Source organism: Vitis vinifera, chromosome 8 (genome assembly GCF_030704535.1).
Source record: "Vitis vinifera cultivar Pinot Noir 40024 chromosome 8, ASM3070453v1".
Taxonomy (NCBI): Eukaryota; Viridiplantae; Streptophyta; class Magnoliopsida; order Vitales; family Vitaceae; genus Vitis; species Vitis vinifera.
The window spans coordinates 15,843,515-15,863,038 of NC_081812.1; the positions used below are offsets into that span (position 1 = coordinate 15,843,515).

Here is a 19,524-nt window from a genome sequence, read left to right on the forward strand (position 1 = left end):
ATTATAAAATCGATAAAGCTTGTCAAGATGAAAAAGAAAATGAAAATGATACAAAAATGTAACCCAAAAAAAAAAGGCCGCAATGTTCATGGTTCAATGCCGGACACCATCCATGGTGCCCTACTCTCCATAAGCCCTTCATGGCGTCTAGACTTCAAGTTTTTTTCTTTTCTATTTTCTCACCCTCCATTCTCCTATTTTTTTATTCATTCAATTTTTTCATCTTTTCCTGCTTTATTAATTGCGAACTAAATTTAGCATTAAAATATCTATGAAATTTACGAAATGACGTACAGAAATGAAAATTTGATAAAGAAAGAATACAAGGAAGAGTTAAGATTATGATTTGACGGACGTAGAATTCATAAAGCATAAAATTTCCAAAACTTCATCTTCAATTTTCTCAGTTGGACACAGTCCCGACAGGCCGTAGAACACTTTACGAAATTATGTAACATACTATAAAGGTAAAATCGCCACACATTGATTTTTAACAGAATTCCAAACATGTAGCTTTGAAAAAGATAAAGACAAGTCAGCTAATGCCAGGACGATAAAAAATTTGAAGACCGTTTGAGAAAAAGTTGAAATCCAAGCTCCAGAGATCTGGATTCAAAGGCTCTGAAGACGGCTAAGCTTTTGACAGAATGAGCGACTCGTATTCTCACTAGATCATTCCACACACATTGTTGTACCAAAGCCAAAACAAAAGGTAATAATAATTGCCAGATCCACTGGGACTTATACAATATTGTGTTATTTCATTTTATTAATTTTGTAGGCATTGTCCAATGGCTGAAACTAAAGACTGACAAGAGGACCATCCTAATACACCCAATAGGAATTTGATTATGGAGCTGTAACCGCTTTACGGTTGCAATATTCGAGAAATTGTAGTTTGCAAAACCACGGATGGAAGGATGGGCCCATGTCAGGATATATATGAAAAATGGATTAAGAAAAAGCTCAATTTACAGAATATGCATGAGAAAACCCACGTAAAATCTAACCCACAAATAATGGGAATGGGTCCTCACCCAACAAACTTAACCCGAAACTGATACAGGTGGGTGGATAGGTAGAGATGCCTAGGGGCGTAAGACAACTCTCTTTAAGGAACTCGCCAAAATACCCCCCCACACAACCACGCAGATGGGAAAAATATGCCAAGAGCTCACTACCCTCCACCAATGCTACCCACACTTCCTACTATCAGCCTGATCATCATTGTAACGGGAAAAGAAAATGAACTGCTAAGTACCAAAATGACGGCACATTTTAATAGCTTCTGACCATTTATATGATGGTAATCGTAAATCTACAAGTCCATCAGTTTCATGAAAGATTCTATGGTCCAGTGGGGATGATTGGAACACAACTGCAGCTCCTGTGTTTCTGTGTACTTTTTAAGTATGATAAGAACTGTACAGATGGAGGACGAGCGTGACAGAACTGGCTGGCATACAAATCCATCATTATGACCAAAATTTCAACCCAGAGGAAGAATACATGATATCTGCCAAAATAAAAACTGGGTGAGAGATGAATAAGATTTGTAAGAAACCAATACAAGCCAAGAATGAGCAATGTTACAAAAAACACACAAGGATGATCAAAAAAGGAGGGAGAATTACCTAAAAAGAGCAACAATATAGCTATACAATTCAAGGATAAAACAAGAACATATCTGAGGGAAAAAAAAAACCCTACCCACAAAATTAAGAAGAAATAGAAAAAACACCAGATCATCACACAATGATTTGCAGCCCAAAAAAGAAGTGGAAAAATTCAACTCCATATTTAATGCACATGCAATTTGCTTAGATATAAAGGTTATGATTGGTTTTTAGAAAGAATGTAAGGGAAAAAAAATGTTAAGGAAAATGATTTTCTTATGTTTGATTGTAATATGTAAACTACAAAAGAAAATCAAATATAATTCAATTTAGTTAGAAATTTATGCATTTTCAAATTGTTTAATTTTTATATCAAAAAATTAAAATAAGTTAAATGAGTTTGAAATAACATATAAATATAATTTATTGATTTTAAATCTATTTTTTATTTTCCTTCATTTTTCTACTTTTTCACTCTATTTTCTTTCCCTCAAATTTTCCAGAAACCAAACATAGCCAAAAGGGTTCCAATTGCAAGGGTGGGTGGGGTTTGTGGGGGATTGTGGTTGGGGGAATCCACAAGAATCAAAGAACAAGGGAGAGTGCCTGCCAAAAAAACTCCAAAATCGACTACAATTATGGATCACCTGGGTCCAGCTGATTATATCAGCCACCAACGGAAAAAGGGGGAAAATACCATCCTTAAAAGATCCAAAGCATCTTAAAACCTTTGCAAAGAAAATAACACACAGGGAAAAACAACATAAGTGTGATGACAAAGAAGAAACAATTAGAACCCTTTCTCCATGTCATTCATTTGATACCTAAGTGCACTTCATCTGAATATTTGATCTTAGATCTAGTATCCACATCCGTAATTAAGCCCTACAGACAAATGCTATGAAAACCCTCTAAATGACACAAAAGAAATAACATTGACATTCAAAAGACTAATGGCGACAACTGCAATAGAACCCCATCAGTTCCATTTCCTTTTGAGTAATAAAATCTAGGGTCCAACTTTAGCAAAACAGTACGAATTTAAGTTAGAAAATCTGGTTGAACCTTGAAGTCTTTCTAAACCTTCAGAGTAACATCCATGGGGATAGATTCAATCTTCTCTAAATTGAATTTGAGGCCAAACAACACCTCAAAACAAATAAAAATCCATTTCAAAAACATTAGCTGATTCTAGTGATATCACAAAAAAGAAGTTACGAATTAGCAAAAAACTTAATGTTGATCCAACCCCCTCTCTCTCCACTACCTTAAACTACTAATGAGGCCTATAATCAATACCCTAGATGAAACAACTTAAGGCTACCATGAGATGTACAAACAAATAAAGGGAAGGTAGTTAAGCTTCTTGAAATATAAAAAATTCGATTGGAGTTAGATTACCAGAATAAAAAATCCAATTGGTGTCGAAAAAACAAGGGAAGTGTGGAAGTTGTTCTTTACTCTATTTGGAGTGAATTGGGTGTTTCCTTCCTCAGTTAGGGAAATCCTCTAGGGGTGGAAAGGGGCTTTTGTGGGTAAGAAGCATATGGTGGTTTGGAATGAGCGGGGTATGATCCTGGTAGCTCTTCAGTCACGGTGTCACCTTCTATTCCAAGAACCAGAGGTAAAGACATCATTTTGGGAGGAAATTGTGAAGTTCCGGGAGTGGAAAGCTTGGAGGTAAGTCAGCCTTTTTCTTCTCAGCCACCCGAGCCTTATTCCTCCCCGTCCTGTAATCTGGCAATGAATCTTCCGTGTCCCTCCGGTCCTCATCTCCCATATTCAGAAATTCTTTCCCAGTCTCCTTCGGTAAATCAAGGTAAATTCAAAATTTTTCCCGAAATAGGCGATGGTGGCCCATTAAATTTTGTTGGCATCCCTGTCCATGTTGAGGAGGAGAATCAGAAAGCTGTTTTTAACCAGATGTCCGAGAGTTCCACCCCTGGGAAGTCTTCTAACCTGATGCCAGGCAGTCCGGGGGTTAATGAGGCATCCCCGCCGGAAGACTTTCTTATAGATGGCCTGTCCCCCAGGAAAATGGCTAAAGTACGTGAGGTCCTAAGCTCTCTGGACATTAAGGTGTACTCTAGGAGGAAGAATAGAGGTCCATAGGCGTTTGAATTCAGGTGGATTTGGTTTGGAGGGTTAGGGCCTGCGTGTTTTTCCATGAAAATCATCAGTTGGAATGTTAGGGGTTTGGGTTCAAGTAATAAGCGAAGAGTGATTAAAGATTTCCTTAGGTTAGAGAAGCCGGATGTTGTGATGATTCAGGAAACAAAAAAGGAGAAGTGCGACAGAAGGCTAGTGGGCAGTGTATGGACGGTCAGAAATAAGGATTGGGTTTTTCTCCCGGCGTGTGGGGCTTCTGGTGGGATTTTGTTCATTTGGGACTCAAAAAAGTTGAGCAAGGAGGAGGTGGTATTAGGCTCTTTCTCGATATCGGTCAAATTCGCCTTGGAGGGATGTGGACCTCTTTGGATTTCTGCAGTTTATGGTCCAAATAGTCCCTCTCTTAGGAAGGATTTTTGGGTGGAACTTTATGACATTTGTGGTCTAACTTTGCCGTTGTGGTGTGTGGGCGGTGATTTTAATGTCATAAGGAGAAGTTCAGAAAAATTGGGGGGCTCTAGGCTAACTTCAAGCATGAGGGACTTTGATAGTTTTATTAGTGAAAGTGAATTACTTGATCCACCTCTTAGGAACGCATCTTTCACTTGGTCAAATATGCAAGAGTCTCCCGTGTGCAAGAGATTAGACCGTTTTCTTTACTCAAATGAGTGGGGGCAACTATTTCCCCAAGGCATTCAAGAAACCCTTATCAGAAGGACCTCGGATCATTGGCCAATTGCTTTGGATACCAATCCGTTCACGTGGGGCCCAACTCCTTTTAGATTTGAGAACATGTGGCTGCAACATCCTAGTTTCAAGGAGAACTTTAGAAATTGGTGGAGGGGTTTTCAAGGAAACGGATGGGAAGGCCACAAGTTCATGAGGAGATTACAATTTGTTAAAGCCAAAGCGAAGGAATGGAATAAGCTTTCTTTTGGAGTGCTTAATGAAAAGAAAAAAAGTATCCTCAAGGATTTAGCTAACCTAGACGCCATCGAGCAGGATGGGGGTCTCACCTCTGAATTGTTGGGTCAAAGAGCCTTAAGAAAAGGGGAGCTAGAGGATTTAATTTTGAGGGAGGAAATCCATTGGAGACAAAAAGCTAGGGTGAAATGGGTTAAGGAAGGGGATTGCAATTCTAAGTTTTTTCATAAAGTGGCTAATGGTAGGCGAAATAGGAAGTATATCAAGTCATTGGAAAATGAAACGGGCTTAGTGTTGAATAATGCCGCGAGCATCACAGAGGAGATCTTACTCTACTTTGAAAAACTCTACGCGAATCCTATAGGAGAGTCTTGGAGTATTGAAGGTTTAGATTGGTCTCCTATTTCGGAAGAAAGTGCAATAAGTTTGGTTGCCCCTTTTACAGAAGAAGAGATTTCTAAGGCCATATTTCAAATGGATAGGGACAAGGCTCCGGGGCCTGATGGCTTTACTATTGCAGTATTCCAAGACTGCTGGGATGTGATTAAGGAGGATTTAGTGAGAGTGTTTGCAGAGTTTCATAGGAGCGGAGTTATCAATCAAAGCACTAATGCCTCTTTCATTGTTCTTTTGCCCAAAAAGAGTACGACAAAGAAAATCTCAGACTTTAGACCCATTAGTTTGATCACTAGTCTCTATAAGATAATAGCCAAAGTGCTCTCAGGGCGTCTAAGAGGGGTCTTACATGAAACCATCCATTCTACTCAAGGAGCTTTTGTTCAAGGGAGACAAATAATGGATGGCAAATGAGATAGTGGATGAGAGAAGACGATCAGGGGAGGAAGGAGTCGTCTTTAAAATTGATTTTGAAAAGGCTTACGATCACGTAAGGTGGGATTTTTTAGATCAAGTGTTGGAGAAGAAGGGGTTTAGTCCTAAATGGAGGAAATGGATGAATGGATGCTTGTCCTCGGTATCTTATGCAGTATTGGTGAATGGTAGCGCTAAAGGTTGGGTTAAGGCATCGAGAGGATTAAGACAAGGAGACCCTTTATCCCCCTTTTTGTTTACTTTAGTAGCAGATGTATTGAGTAGGATGCTTGTGAGAGCAGAGGAGAGAAATATGTTGGAGGGTTTCAGGGTGGGTAGAAATAGAACTAGGGTATCTCATTTGCAATTTGCCGATGACACCATCTTCTTTTCTAACACTAGGGAGGAAGACTTGCAGACTCTCAAGAGTCTTTTGTTAGCATTTGGGCATATTTCTGGACTTAAGGTCAATTTAGACAAGAGTAATATTTATGGCATCAATTTGGATCATGCTCATATTTCAAGATTGGCTGAGACACTTGGATGCAAGGCTTCTGGCTGGCCTATACTATATCTGGGTCTTCCTTTGGGCGGGAACCCCAGGGCAGGTGGTTTTTGGGATCCTGTGATTGAGAGAATTTCAAGAAGATTAGATGGTTGGCAAAAGGCATACCTATCCTTCGGCGGGAGGATAACTCTCATCCAATCTTGCCTTACCCATATACCCTGTTACTATCTTTCTTTATTTAAGTTACCCGCTTCAGTTGCTGGAAAAATCGAGAGGTTGCAGAGGGATTTTTTATGGTCAGGGATTGGGGAAGGTAAAAAGGATCATTTAGTCAGGTGGGATGTCGTGTGTAAACCGAAGGAAATAGGGGGTTTGGGTTTTGGGAATATATCTCTAAGAAATCTCGCTCTTTTAAGGAAATGGTTGTGGAGGTACCCTAGAGAGGGTTCAGCTCTATGGCATCAAGTCATACTAAGCATCTATGGTTCACACTCCAATGGTTGGGATGCTAACACAATAGTCAGATGGTCACAACGTTGTCCTTGGAAGGCTATTTCTCAAGTCTTTCAAGAGTTTTCCTCGTTTACTCGATTTGTGGTAGGAAATGGGGAAAGAATTCGCTTCTGGGAAGATTTGTGGTGGGGGGACCAACCTTTGGGATCCCAATATCCAAGTCTATTTAGAGTAGTCTTGGATAAAAACATACCTATTTCTTCAGTTCTTGGTCCTACTCGTCCTTTCTCTTGGAATTTAAATTTCCGTCGTAACTTGTCAGATTCTGAGATTGAGGACTTAGAAGGCCTCATGCGCTCTCTTGATGGAGTGCATTTATCTCCTTCGGTTCCAGATACCATATTGTGGCCCTTGTCTTCTTCAGGGCTTTTTTCAGTTAAATCTTTCTTTCTAGCTTTATCCCAATTTTTTGGTCCTCCTCAGGTTTTTCCTTCTAAATTCGTTTGGAATTCTCAAATTCCTTTCAAAGTGCAGTCCTTCATCTGGTTAGTGGCACACAAGAAGGTGAATACTAATGACATGCTACAAGTGAGAAGACCCTACAAAGCCCTTAGTCCGGATATTTGTATTCTGTGCATGAAGCATGGGGAATCAGCTGATCATATTTTTCTTCATTGCTCCTTGACGATTGGGTTATGGCACAGGTTATTTCAGTTAGCTAAGATGGATTGGGTTCCCCCGAGAAGCATCCTTGACATGATGTACACCAAATTCAATGGATTTGGTTCGTCTAAGAGGGGGATAGCCTTGTGGCAAGCTGCAAACATCGCTCTTATTCGGATTGTGTGGAGGGAAAGGAATGCGAGGATTTTTGAGGATAAAGCAAGGAATTCAGAGGCTCTATGGGACTCTATTGTTTTCCTTGCTTCTCTTTGGGCCTATTGTTCCAAGGTTTTTAAGGGGACTCCCCTTAATGCGTTACTTCTTGATTGGATAGCTGTATGTACTCCATAAGAAGTGGTATTTTTAGAGCGTTTGCTCGTTTTTCAGTGTATTTTTCTATAGTTTAGCTGTCTTTGGCAGGAGGATTCCTCATCCTTCTTTTGTACTTTTTTTTCTATCAATAAATCTTTGTGCCGTTTCCAATAAAAAAAAAAAAATGAGGGCCCTTTATGCTAGTTTTGGTTAGTTTGGAAGACAAGAAACAAGATTGTCTTTGATGATGCTGTGTTGTCCTTGCAAAAGCTAAAAGCCCTTTTTGTATATTTGCTTTGGTCGGAGTCTAAATTGTTTATAAAAATGGTCCTTTGACGCTAATTTATTTCATTGATTGGGTGGGTTTCCGGTGAGAGAGGGGTTGTTTTTTGAATATCTTGTCTGGCCGGTTTTTGTTTAAGCTATAAGGGGTGAGTCTCTCTTTCTTGTACATTTTAAGTTCATATTTTAGTGCCTTGTTCATAATACATTACTCTCACTTATCAAAAAAAACAAAAACACCAGCAATGAAAACCTTAGCATAGAGAGCTAAGTTTGTTCCATCATGTTCAACATGCATGCTGCCTTGCTCTTAAGGGGATTCCCTTCTTGAAGTAATAGGTTCATTCAGAATAAGAGCTGCCATCTAAGTGGTCTCCTTCCCATAAAACCATTATGTAATCCACTTGCCCAAATTTTCTCCCATAGTTTATATAAGCCTCTAATCGCACTAATAACTCTTAAACCCATAATATCCTTTACCCCTCCTTGTATAGGAACCAAACTAGAAAGTTCAAGTTTAGGCTCTTGTTAAAAGTAACAAACTCATTGATGTCAAGAAGAAAAACCCATAAGTTGTTCTTGATAGTATGTATCTAAACAACTCTTCCTAAAAGCCGAAGTAAAATCATCTAAACCTTGAAACTTTACCAACCCCACACCCTTAACCCAAGGCTTAGCCCTTGCACTTACAACCCCATACATAGAATTTCTACTTATCAAATCCAAGAAACTATCATGCCATCAACAAAGAACCCAATAATTAGACAAAATGGATAAGGACTCAAATAGGTGATTTTCATGGGTACATAAGTCTATCTTTATTGCCTAAGGTTGATTCTTAGTTGTGCAGATCTATGATCTAGCTCCTACTGCACAGCTAATTTTGGAGCATTTCTAGTCCCTGCTCTACCACATCACTTAAGAAAAACATTTTTAATAAAAAGGAACATAAAAAAAAATGAATCATTCATTTTGGCATAATAATATAGAATAAAACTAACAGAAACAAATGAAAACCAAAAAATAAATAAATACAATATAATATCATAAAACTGACCTGAAATGACTGTACATCCAACCATATAGCATGGAAACTAAATCCAAGATCCTTAGGTTATTGCCACAACTTAAATGATAAAAAGAAAAAAAAAATGGCAATTTCAACATTGGGGCACACTATCATCCATCATGTATCAATATTATTTGAACATTTCTGCTGCCTGAGAATCCAGATGGAATGTATTATCAAATTAAATGTCAGACTAAATAAGAACAAGCAAGTAAAATGTAGTAGCTTTCTGTGAAGTAGAAGACTGACCTCCACAAAAGTTTTATGCAATTGCTTTACTAAATGAGGAAAAAAGCAGCAATGGTTGTTTCACCAAGAACTTTAGAACTTCGGTCAAGGCCATGAGAAGCCACCTACCAGGCAGAATGACAGATCATGGACATAATGATGCAAATGGGAAAGAAAGAAAAGAAGGATAAACTGTAAAGAGAAGTCAGTAGCTTTTAGTAACTAGGGGCAGTGTGCATGAATTGCAACATATATTTTGGTCAAAACATGTTGAAATGTGTCCAAGTGCTTTGAGAAATCAAGAAACGTGACAAAAAGGGTCTCTTAGGATAGTGGTTTGTTTATAACTTCAATGGCCCAGTAATAAAAAGTGCCAAAGTTAGATATTAATACCATTGTAGAAAATCAGAAACAGAAAGGAGGAAGTAAAAGATTCATTTGTTACCATATGACTTAAAGCTGCATATCTCTCTTTATTCAAATACAGTGGCTTCCCCCTATGCATTTCAATATCCTGCAACAGTACAAATTTGCAAAAATCACACATAAATAGCATATACAACATACATTTCTTTGACTTAGAATCATGAAGGGAAAGAAAAAAAGAATCAACCCCAAAATATATGTTAAGGCAACTTAACAGAAGCTTGCATCCGATCAAACACCACTTTCCCCAGGAAAAAGGTTACATGATTTGATAGCTGAGGAATCTCTCCCAATCCTAAGTCTCAAATTTTTTTTTTAGTGATCTCAAACACTTATAATTTTTACTAGTTTAGTGATGTCCCATGCAACTGGCAGTTTATTGATGAACCGGAAGAACTTTTCAGCTCTTATTTATTGCAAGCATTAAGTAGTAAGACTTAAAGAAATATCATCCTGGAAACAACACCAAACCAAACCAGAAGCTGTATATTGTTGTAGATTATTGCATATTTTGTACATGTTATTGTTTCATTCTTGATTAGTACAGCCATCTTGCTACTCTTGTTAGGGTTTTTTTTTTTTCCCCCTTTTTTTGATCATCTCTTGTATTTTTAAGTTTTTTTATCCTTCATTTGTACTTAAATTCATATCAATAAACAGTTTGTTTCTGATAAAAATTAAAAATAAGTAAAATAAAAAAATAAAACAACAACAAACCAAACCCAATGCCTGAAAAAACATGGACAAGAGTTATAGCTCCTGGCCCGTAATATGATTGAATTGGATTTATGTGGTTGGTTTCAAATACATGTGGTAAGATATTCTTAACAACATTGTTTGAGGAGCAAATGGTGCTATTATGCATCATTGTTTTGTCAACTTTTTTCTACAAATAGTTGCAGAGTTAATTGAATTAAACATATACATAAAATAGTAGCTAAAAAAATAGCCAAAAGGTATCAGAATAATTCTAAGCATGGATCCAAAACAGCTCCTAAAATTTTTTGTCTGTTAGCAGATATACTATAAAAATTACTAATAGAGAAATGATTGTAAATGCCTGTAGCAAATTAAAATAGATTTAAGAAGTCCCAAAAAAGAAGCAATAAAGACTAAAAAAATTATTGTAAGACACATTAGGGCCACATGATGTTTCTAAAGCACATGTAAACTCACAACCTACCATATAAAATAGAAATGGACGATCGTGCTAATCACTTTATTTTTGGCATCTAACACTCTATATCTGGCATCTAATTGATTCCAAAAGTAGGTTATATTTTGAATATTTATAAGTTGAACTTCATCAAAAATCAATTACATATTCTTCCTAAATATTCTAAATAGAATTATAATATTTTGTAAAAGTTCAAATTTTCTCTTAGCCTCATCAAAGAGTTGAATCAAATGTACGGATTAGAAGGCCCTTAACGAAGATAAAGATGTTAAATTATGCACTTAGGTATAAATTTCAGAAGTGATATTGTTTATATTTTGTTGTTTATTTTTTAGGTTTAATAATTATTATTTAGTAATAGAGTTCTATTATAGTTAGGATTCTTTATAGAGAAAGCCAGAATGTTATGGCTTCTAATCTTCTCCCTTTTTGGGGTGCATTGGGTGATGCACTCCTCTGTGAAAAGAAACCTCTTGGGTTGGCATGGTTCTTTTGTGGGCAAAAAAAGGGAGAAAGCCTGGAGAGCTGCCCCCCTCTGCCTGATGTAGACCATTTGGAAAGAAAGGAATAAAAGGGCCTTCGATGATATTGAGAGGAACGATCAAGATATTAAATCCATTTTTTTGTACACTTTTGTGAATTGGATTAGGGTATACATAGAGGAACACACTTTGTCGTTAATAGATTTTGTTGACTGGTTAGCCACCAAGTAAGGGTCAGGCTTGTTTGTTCTTTTGTTTTTTGCTTCCTTGTATATGGTATACTCCGTGTATACCCTTTCTCTTGCCTTTTGGCTCTTAATGAATTTTCTTTACCTATCAAAAAAAAAAATAGTTAGGATTCTTTATATTATTATTAGAACCAGTTTCCTACTAGAGTTAGGTTGCCTATCTATACATAAGCCCCAAACTTTACTTTAATAATATTCATAATTCTAATAGAATTTCTCTTTTACTTCTATTTTGCTCCTCTATATTCTTTTCTATTGATTATTCTACATCATCCCATTGTATCATTAGTTTGAGCCATAAAGAATATAAATATTCATAGTATTTGGAACTAAGCACGGTACAGCAAGTGAATTACTCTAGGTATGATAGGATTTGACTACTAGAAACATGACATTTTATAAGAAAAGACTAAGCAAAAATCTTCTGAAAAAAAAATTAAAAACATAAATGCCTAATGTACATAAGAGCAATGTAGGATATGAGATATCCATAAATATCCAGAGTCAATTTTTCTAGGCCAATACCAACTTCTGAATGTTCTTTTACAATGTTATGAACAGATTTGATTTTAGAGACATAAGCATGCAACTTTTTTTGAATTACAGAAAAGGCTAGTACATGCTTGTTCTGTATTCTGAAAATGGTTCTACTCTCCAAAAGAAAACCAAAAATAATAGAAAAACAGAAAAACAAAACTAAACAAAAACCATTTAAAGTAGTAAGACTGTTTTTTGTTTTCAGAAAACTCAGTGAAAAGAGAAGGAAAAATAAAAAAGGTTCTTTTAGAGAGCAATGAATTAGCATTCTCTGTTGTTTTCAAGGACTGTTCACAAAGTTATTGAAAACACATAAAAAAAAAATGAACATACAGAAAACAATCTGTGGGTTGACAAAATTTGTAACATGTAGCAATTCTATGTAAGCAACTTCTCCATTTATGATATCCCTCCTACAGCCATCTGAAGTTAGAGCTTGCGAGAGGAGTTTTTAAACCATTAAAAGCTTAGTTTAATAAGACAAGACTACGCAAAAAAAAAAATGATTTTTAAAAAACAAAATTAAACAGATGAATGTTTTAGCATGCATATGAGCAAATATAGGATATTATAATGTCCACTTATAATGTTATAAACTTGTATGATCTTAGAGACATAAGCAAGCAACTTTGTTTGAATGACAAAAGAAGCTAATGCATTCTTGGTTCTATTTTTCAAAACTAGTTCTACTTTTGAAAACAAAAAAACAAAACAAAACAAAAACCACTTAAACAAGTAAGATTGTTTTTGTTTTCAGATAACTAAGCTAAAAAATCAAGGTTCTTTTAGTTATGTTTGGTTCCCAGAAAAACTAAAGATAAGAAAAAAAAAATGCTAAGAAAAATGATTTTTTTTATGTTTGATTGTATTATGAGAAATACGAAAGAAAATCAAATATAATTAAAATAAGTTAGACACTTATGCACTTTCAAACTATTTAACCTATATTGAGGAGCCAAAATAAGTAAATTGAGTTTGAAATGGTATATAAAAATAATTTATTGACTTTAAATTTTTTTTTTTTTTTCTTTATGTTTTCTTTTCCTTTATTTTCTTTCTCTGACATTTTCCTTCAAATTTTCTAGGAACAAAACATAGCATTAGGGCGTAATGAATTGGTGTTCTCTGTTGTTTTCTTGAATTGTTCTCGAAGTTATACAAAAACACAAAGAACATAAAATAGAAGTACAAAAAACAACCAGAGTGTTGACAACGTTTATAACATGTGGTAGTACTAGGTAAGCAAGTTCTCTGTGTATAAAATGTCTCCAATATTCATCAGAACAGGTTAGATATAAATTTGGATTTGGTTTGGAAATCAATTCTATTATCATTTACTTTTACATTTCAATACCTGTAGTTTGTTTGATGTTTGTGGTGATATCTTTTTAAGCATAGGTTTAGATTGAAGCAAAGCCTATATTCTTCAGTTGAAAAGTTTATCTCCTTTGACCTTGCTAATGATCGGTTAGATTTAAAAAGACATGCGGCCAATATGCATTTCTATTTAAGTACAAAATTGTTCATGCCTAGTGGCCAACATTCAGCATTTCTTTATGGTCATCTATGAACCAAAATTATTTCAAAGTAAAGAGCAAAGATGACTCGAGAAATCTGTGCATGTCAAAAGGCAAACATAAGAGAATGAGATGATTTACTAACTTAAGCCTAAACTTCAAAGAGTTGATAATAATGTTGATTCCAGAGTAATTTTTACCTCTAAACTCTGAGGCCCATGACAAGAAACTCTTAAAAATAATATCCCAATATCAAATTTTATGAGAAAACCAATTAGATGAACATAGACGATGTTTTAGACAGCATTACCTTTCTAATTGGCAAAACATTTTCGAGAGAGAATCTTGATGATAATTGAAAACTTATATGTTTTGAAGAATTTTCCAGCTTCTTAAATAACTAGAATCCCAAAAGTTAATTTCCTCAAAACCGTTTGTCCTTCAACAAATTCCAGTTTTCTCTTTTTTCCTATTTTTGTTTATCATACATTTGGTTCAAAGTTCATAGCCCAAGCACCTGGAATCAAATTTGAAAAATGATTAGCCAACTAAAGAATAACAAACTGTAAGAAAATTGATACTAGCTTTGAAAGACAAACAAATAATTTTTTCTTTTCGTTATTTTTTAAGAACTCTTTTGATGAGGATGAATCTTGAAGATATATATCAAGAAAGAGAATTAGTATTAGTTGTAATTAAAGTAGGATTAATATTACTTGAAATTAAATTAGGATTAATATTTGTTGGAATCAAATTAGGATTAGCTAGTTAAGTTATAATATAATTAGAATTTGAGTCATAATAGGTTATTAGAGTCCTAGTAGACTTTGGATTTCTTAGATAAACCTATGAATAAGTTAATCAATGTAAATTAGAGGGATGAATTGATATTAATAATATTATATTTTCTTTCATTGCAAAGTTGCAACCCTCAATGGTGAGACTTCATTGATTTTCTTCTAGGTGAGACTCCTAAAAGGTCTTAGTGAGAATCTAAGGTTTTTCATCTTTTCTTTATTGTTTTTTTCTTTCTCTCTATTTCTTATCTTATATTTTTCTCTACCATAAAATTTATTCCTTGTTCCTCTCCTTACACCCTAAAAATAAAACCTTAGCCCACCTACCCTTGAGTGTAGGCAACCATCCTAGGGTTGTCCTGCATCATCTTCTCAATTTGTGTAAACAAATAATTTTTTACAGTTTTCAGCTCTATGAAAAGTGCTGTTTGGAAAATGTTCTTAAAAATATTTTCTGCTTTTTAGAATATAAAACAATTTCCTAACATGAAAAACACGTTTGACCTACTTCTAAAAGAAAACAATTTTTTAAGAATTTGTTTTAGTAACTGTTTTGTGGAACAAATTTAAGGAGTTCAGTTATTTTTTATAAAGTATAATAAACAACAATTGAGAATATGGAGAATTCTAGAGGAACTTTGCATTGTATATAAGTGTACAATGCCTTCATGGAGAATAAGCCAAGAAAATTGTTTTTCATATTTCAGTTCCTCAACAAAATATTATCCTTAAAACAATTGAAAACTTTTTTAAGAATAGTTTTCAACAATTGTTTTTTGAGAACTGTTTCTGCAAAACATTGCCAAACATACCCCTAGCTTTTAGTTATAGGTTTTTTTTTTTTCTAATATATTTTTGTAACCAAAATTGTGGGGTAGTATCTAGGCTTTAAATATAGGACTTACTACCATCTTGCTTACAAATGAATGAACAAAAGGATAAGTGTACATTTTACAAGAAAAAAAATAGTCGCATGGAACAGCATGATCTGACAGATAATAAAATATGTTCCCACTGTGATCGTGAGTAATTAGAGGGGCCTATAAATGTTATGTAACTGCTTGCTGTTGTACAAAAATTAATAATTTACCTCTTCACCAAATGCATCCAAGTAGAGAGAAGGCCAAGGTGCCTGACGTGCGGATCTTTGAAGCAGGATTGTGGTTTTCTATCATAAAAACTAGCATACATCATCTCCACAAACAGGCAACTAACAAAAGGTGAATGAAAGACATACAAGTAGTAAAACAAATAAATAAAAAAGAAAGAAACTGAAAATTGGATAGTGGTGCTCAAGTAGGGTGAATATAAAGCATACTTTGATCAACAGGGATACTCCAGTACCAGCACCACAGGTCATTGCATGAGCTTGGCATCCATTTTCCCTAAAAGTGAAATTTACTAAATGTCAAAGTTGAAATTTATCTAAGGTGCCAAAGATGATTTAACAAACTACAAAATCCACATGAGTATATACGTGGATATGTGTATATGTGTATATGCTTTTGTAAAGCAAAGAATCAAACAATGATTGGGGCAAATGATAAATAAACCTGCAGCATGGCTTCCAGCTTGGAGAGCACAATCTACCACATAACAGGCACAATACAGGATCATTCAGAACAGTTTTACAGTCAGGGCATTGCTGCTTTATATACCTGAGGAAGTACAAATCTTTTCTCAATAAATTGTGAGTTTAGAAAGGGAAGGAAAAGGGATGGCACTTCTAAAAGGAAGATTTGAAACAGACCTCTGCAAGAGATCCTCATAAACATGAGGAAGTTGCATTAACTTAAATGGAACTGCTGGAGTGGAGTATAAAACGCTTGGAAGACTACAAACTTCAAATGCCTTGGAAAAATGATGGAACCAAGTCTGAACTAAAGAACGAAGTGCTTCATCCTTGAGAACATCATCCAGTTGGGGAATCTTAAACATGTTCTCCAGCTGCTCAACATGGATGAGATCCAACAAAGCACCATTTGTACAATCCATCATATCATCAATGGCATTGAATGGTCTATCAAACACAAGAGGTCTATCACAGAATGGTGCAGTGATAGAAGAGTTCAGTAGTTTCCAGAGCAATGCACATCTTCGCAAATAAGGGAAACTCAAGCTACGAATTACATCCTTAATATTACAAGAAGGGTCAATATAGCTGGAAACAAAATACAGCGGAGCAAACCCAGATTTTCCCACAATATTGGAGATGTCAGTAATCAGGCAATCTTGGAAACCTAATCCATTTATCTTACATTGCTGCTTCCCACAGTAAGTAATTATAGCCTGCCAAAATTATATATATATATAGATATATTTAAAACCACAATTAGGATATTAGGCTTGTGATGAAAAATTGGAATCAACTAAAAGGATGGAGCTCAGTAACACACCTGTACTACAGAGACAGCATAATAGAGATGCACAAGAGAAAAGAAAACCTCCTTGCATAACAAAAAGGGGTATGGTAGACAAAAAAGAACCCATATCAATGATGAAAAAGGATCATGAGCAAGGACAGGATCAGAAGCTCTTTTCCAGAATTGGATGTCAGGATATGATACTTCTGTTTCAATGTGTTCCAAGATACTTAACATATTACCTGTCAAGCAAATAGCATTTATGAGGCAACAAAAGAAATATAGAATATAAAAAAATTACTTGTCTATGCATGGATCTTTGATGCACATAAAGTAAAGTACATGCTGCAGATTCAATATGATTAACTAATTTAGAACAAAAATACCTTTCATAGCAGCTGTGACACCATTTGTTCTAACAGAAAAAGAGCTAACAGTATATATTACCATCTTAAGAACTTACATTGTTTGAAAGTGAGATCTACCAACTTCCGAAAGCAATTTGCATCTTTGGATTGGTTTCAACAAGCAGAGTAACTTGTATTAATTTCAGTCGCTCCATGTATGATTCAAAATAAGGACACTCTCATCCTCACCATGATTAATCACACAATTTGCTTATAAATTGTTTGTCCTCTTTGCAAATTTTGTGAATAACATACCATCAGGCCATTCACATGAGTGTTGCACTTTGATACAGACATGAGGTGTAGACATTACTTCCCAAATATAAGCACACCCTCATAGGACATAGCTATATATGGGTGTTGGACTTGTATATTATATTTTTAAAGTATGCATTTTTTTTATGAGCATCAGTTTGCTTAAAACAAAAAACTAAATACTCTCAGACCTTAAACATTTATAGTGTGCATGTTCAATAGAGATTGAAAAACAAATGATCAATGAATAAAAAGAGGGATAAACCAAGAGTACCACTTAAAAGACAAAAGCAATGATACAAGAAGAATACTCAAGGGAACAGAAAGAAAAGAAATTCCACCTCCTTGTGTAGAAGCAGTACTGGGAAATTCATCTACAGAAATGCCATGGCAAACAGACCCTGCAAAGAGCTGAATACCTCTAAATCTTAAAAGCACATGATGAGGGTTCTCATTCCGCATACTTTGGACAATGCTTAGCAACAAGGTCAAAATAAACCCAGTGGATGAATTGAGTTCCTTATATAAGGAATCGACACAATAAGTTGGTGTGGTAGAAGTCCTTCCACAACGAGAAGCAATTTCTGTTGATATGAGAGAGTACTTGAGAATGTCCCACATAATTATAAACTGGCTTACCCTTGTAGATCCTGAAACCTTATCATACTTTCCAGGAAAATACATTCGACAGATCATGCGAAGGAAAGGTTCAATAGTTGGTGCTATTCTTCCAATTCCTTCCATGGGAATGGTTTTCAATATTTCACCTTTCCCAACCACATTGCAAGCACTTTGCAACAGAGACAAGGCTTGCTGAATGCAAAGGGAATTGATTTCATCATTCAATGTGGTTAAGGAGCCAGCTGCATCTGGGGAACCAGCACTAGAAATTGTCAGTTTTTTCCAGCCCTTTTGAGAATCTCCAGGTAATGCAGGCAAGACAGAGTTTGCAAGTTGACGGCAAACAGGACAAAGGAACTCCCCCTGCCAAAAGAAATGAGTAAATTGACAATAAAAGACAGTTCCAAACAACAAAAAAACAAGGTAGAAAAGATATTTGTACTTGATCAGGATCCACAATATGCCCTCCTTCGAAAACCATTCTTCTGTTATATCTATGGACATTGTAAGCGCAAGTGTTAGGCAAGTCAAGACAACAAACCCAAAGTTATAAATTGTATTTGCAATTAAGTGATGCTTTTCTATTAGGATCCTCATTCCATGGTTCTCATTCAGAAGTAGTCGATTTGTGATTCTCATGTCTTAAAATGAGTTATAGTGTTAATATTTATTCAATAAGGGCTCATGTCATCCAGAAATGAATAAAAAGTTCAAGACATAACTGTTTCTATGGAGAACAACAAAATTTCTTCAAATATGCACTAATTCAAAGAGTTAAAGTGAGACACAAGACTTCTGTTGATTCTGTTGCCATAAGAAAGTTTAAAGCAAATGGTTGCAATCTTATAAATTCAATTTCTTATCTATTTAACACAAGAAATCCAAATTTAAAACATTAGAAAGGCCATAATGCCCCCTAAATGATTGAAAGGAGGCATGAAATTAGTAAAATAAAGAAATTTCTTGATCATAGCCAAATAAAATGATTTACCTTTCCTTCAGTGAGGATAGATAACGATCAAGGCAACCCTGATGCACCGCATGCCCACATGAAGAAAGATGAATTCCATCACAATCTGAGGGGCCAAGTCCATCATATGCAGGAACCAGTGTGGTAGATTCTGACATTGCCCTATCATTATGAGATTGAGCATTCCCAGAAGCAGAAGGATTTTCTTTTGCTGCTCTTGAAAGAGTGGCTATATATTTTCCAAGCAAGACTTCTCCAGCATTCACACCCCTTTTAGGACCCCCTTCAGCAGCTGAAAATTTCTCATCAGTTACCAAATTTGAATGCGTCAAGAGATTACACATCTCTTTCTGAATACACAAGTACATATCTTCTTCCAACGTGTCAAAGTTGTATGAAGTCCTCTCCCCTGTATCATTAGAAGTGCAGGTCAGTTGAAGATTCCCAACTGATGGAAACCGGGTCTTGATGAATTCTAGAAAAGCATCAACTTCCCCAGAACGACCATCAGAGGCTAACTCATTCACTGCATTCTGGAACAACTGCACTAACTGAGGAGATGAAATCCTTTCTGAAATGCATGAGGTAGTGTTTGTTCTGCGTTTTCCTGTGACCTCATTTTTAGAATTAGAAACGCAATCCTTGTCTGACAGAGGAACTTGTTCCCATGATGGGGGACCTTTGTCAACGAAACTCTTAAGCCTAGATTTCTTGTTCCAATAAGTGACATAAAAGATCAGTTCATTTGGT

At 35.5% G+C, this 19,524-nt stretch overlaps 1 protein-coding gene across 4 annotated transcripts in view; it reads right to left on the bottom strand.

Annotated features, from left to right (window-relative positions):
- Window positions 1–931: 931 nt before the first annotated feature.
- The window catches only part of LOC100245881 (E3 ubiquitin-protein ligase PRT6), a 36,666-nt gene continuing 18,073 nt past the window's right edge, over window positions 932–19,524 (bottom strand). For 2 of the 4 annotated variants that reach the window (XM_059739118.1, XM_059739115.1), the window contains 11 exons: window positions 18,796–19,484; window positions 18,247–18,298; window positions 17,525–18,167; window positions 16,555–16,763; window positions 15,909–16,447; window positions 15,712–15,816; window positions 15,477–15,543; window positions 15,249–15,326; window positions 9,420–9,488; window positions 8,996–9,099; window positions 1,465–8,897 (listed from right to left, as the gene is read on the bottom strand). In XM_059739118.1, the coding sequence (XP_059595101.1) occupies window positions 9,025–9,099; window positions 9,420–9,488; window positions 15,249–15,326; window positions 15,477–15,543; window positions 15,712–15,816; window positions 15,909–16,447; window positions 16,555–16,763; window positions 17,525–18,167; window positions 18,247–18,298; window positions 18,796–19,484 (2,526 nt within the window). In that variant the 3' untranslated portion in view covers window positions 1,465–8,897; window positions 8,996–9,024. Of the gene's footprint in view, window positions 8,898–8,995; window positions 9,100–9,419; window positions 9,489–15,248; window positions 15,327–15,476; window positions 15,544–15,711; window positions 15,817–15,908; window positions 16,448–16,554; window positions 16,764–17,524; window positions 18,168–18,246; window positions 18,299–18,795; window positions 19,485–19,524 lie in introns of all 4 variants that reach the window. The other 2 variants (XM_059739116.1, XM_059739117.1) reach the window with 2 other exon arrangements.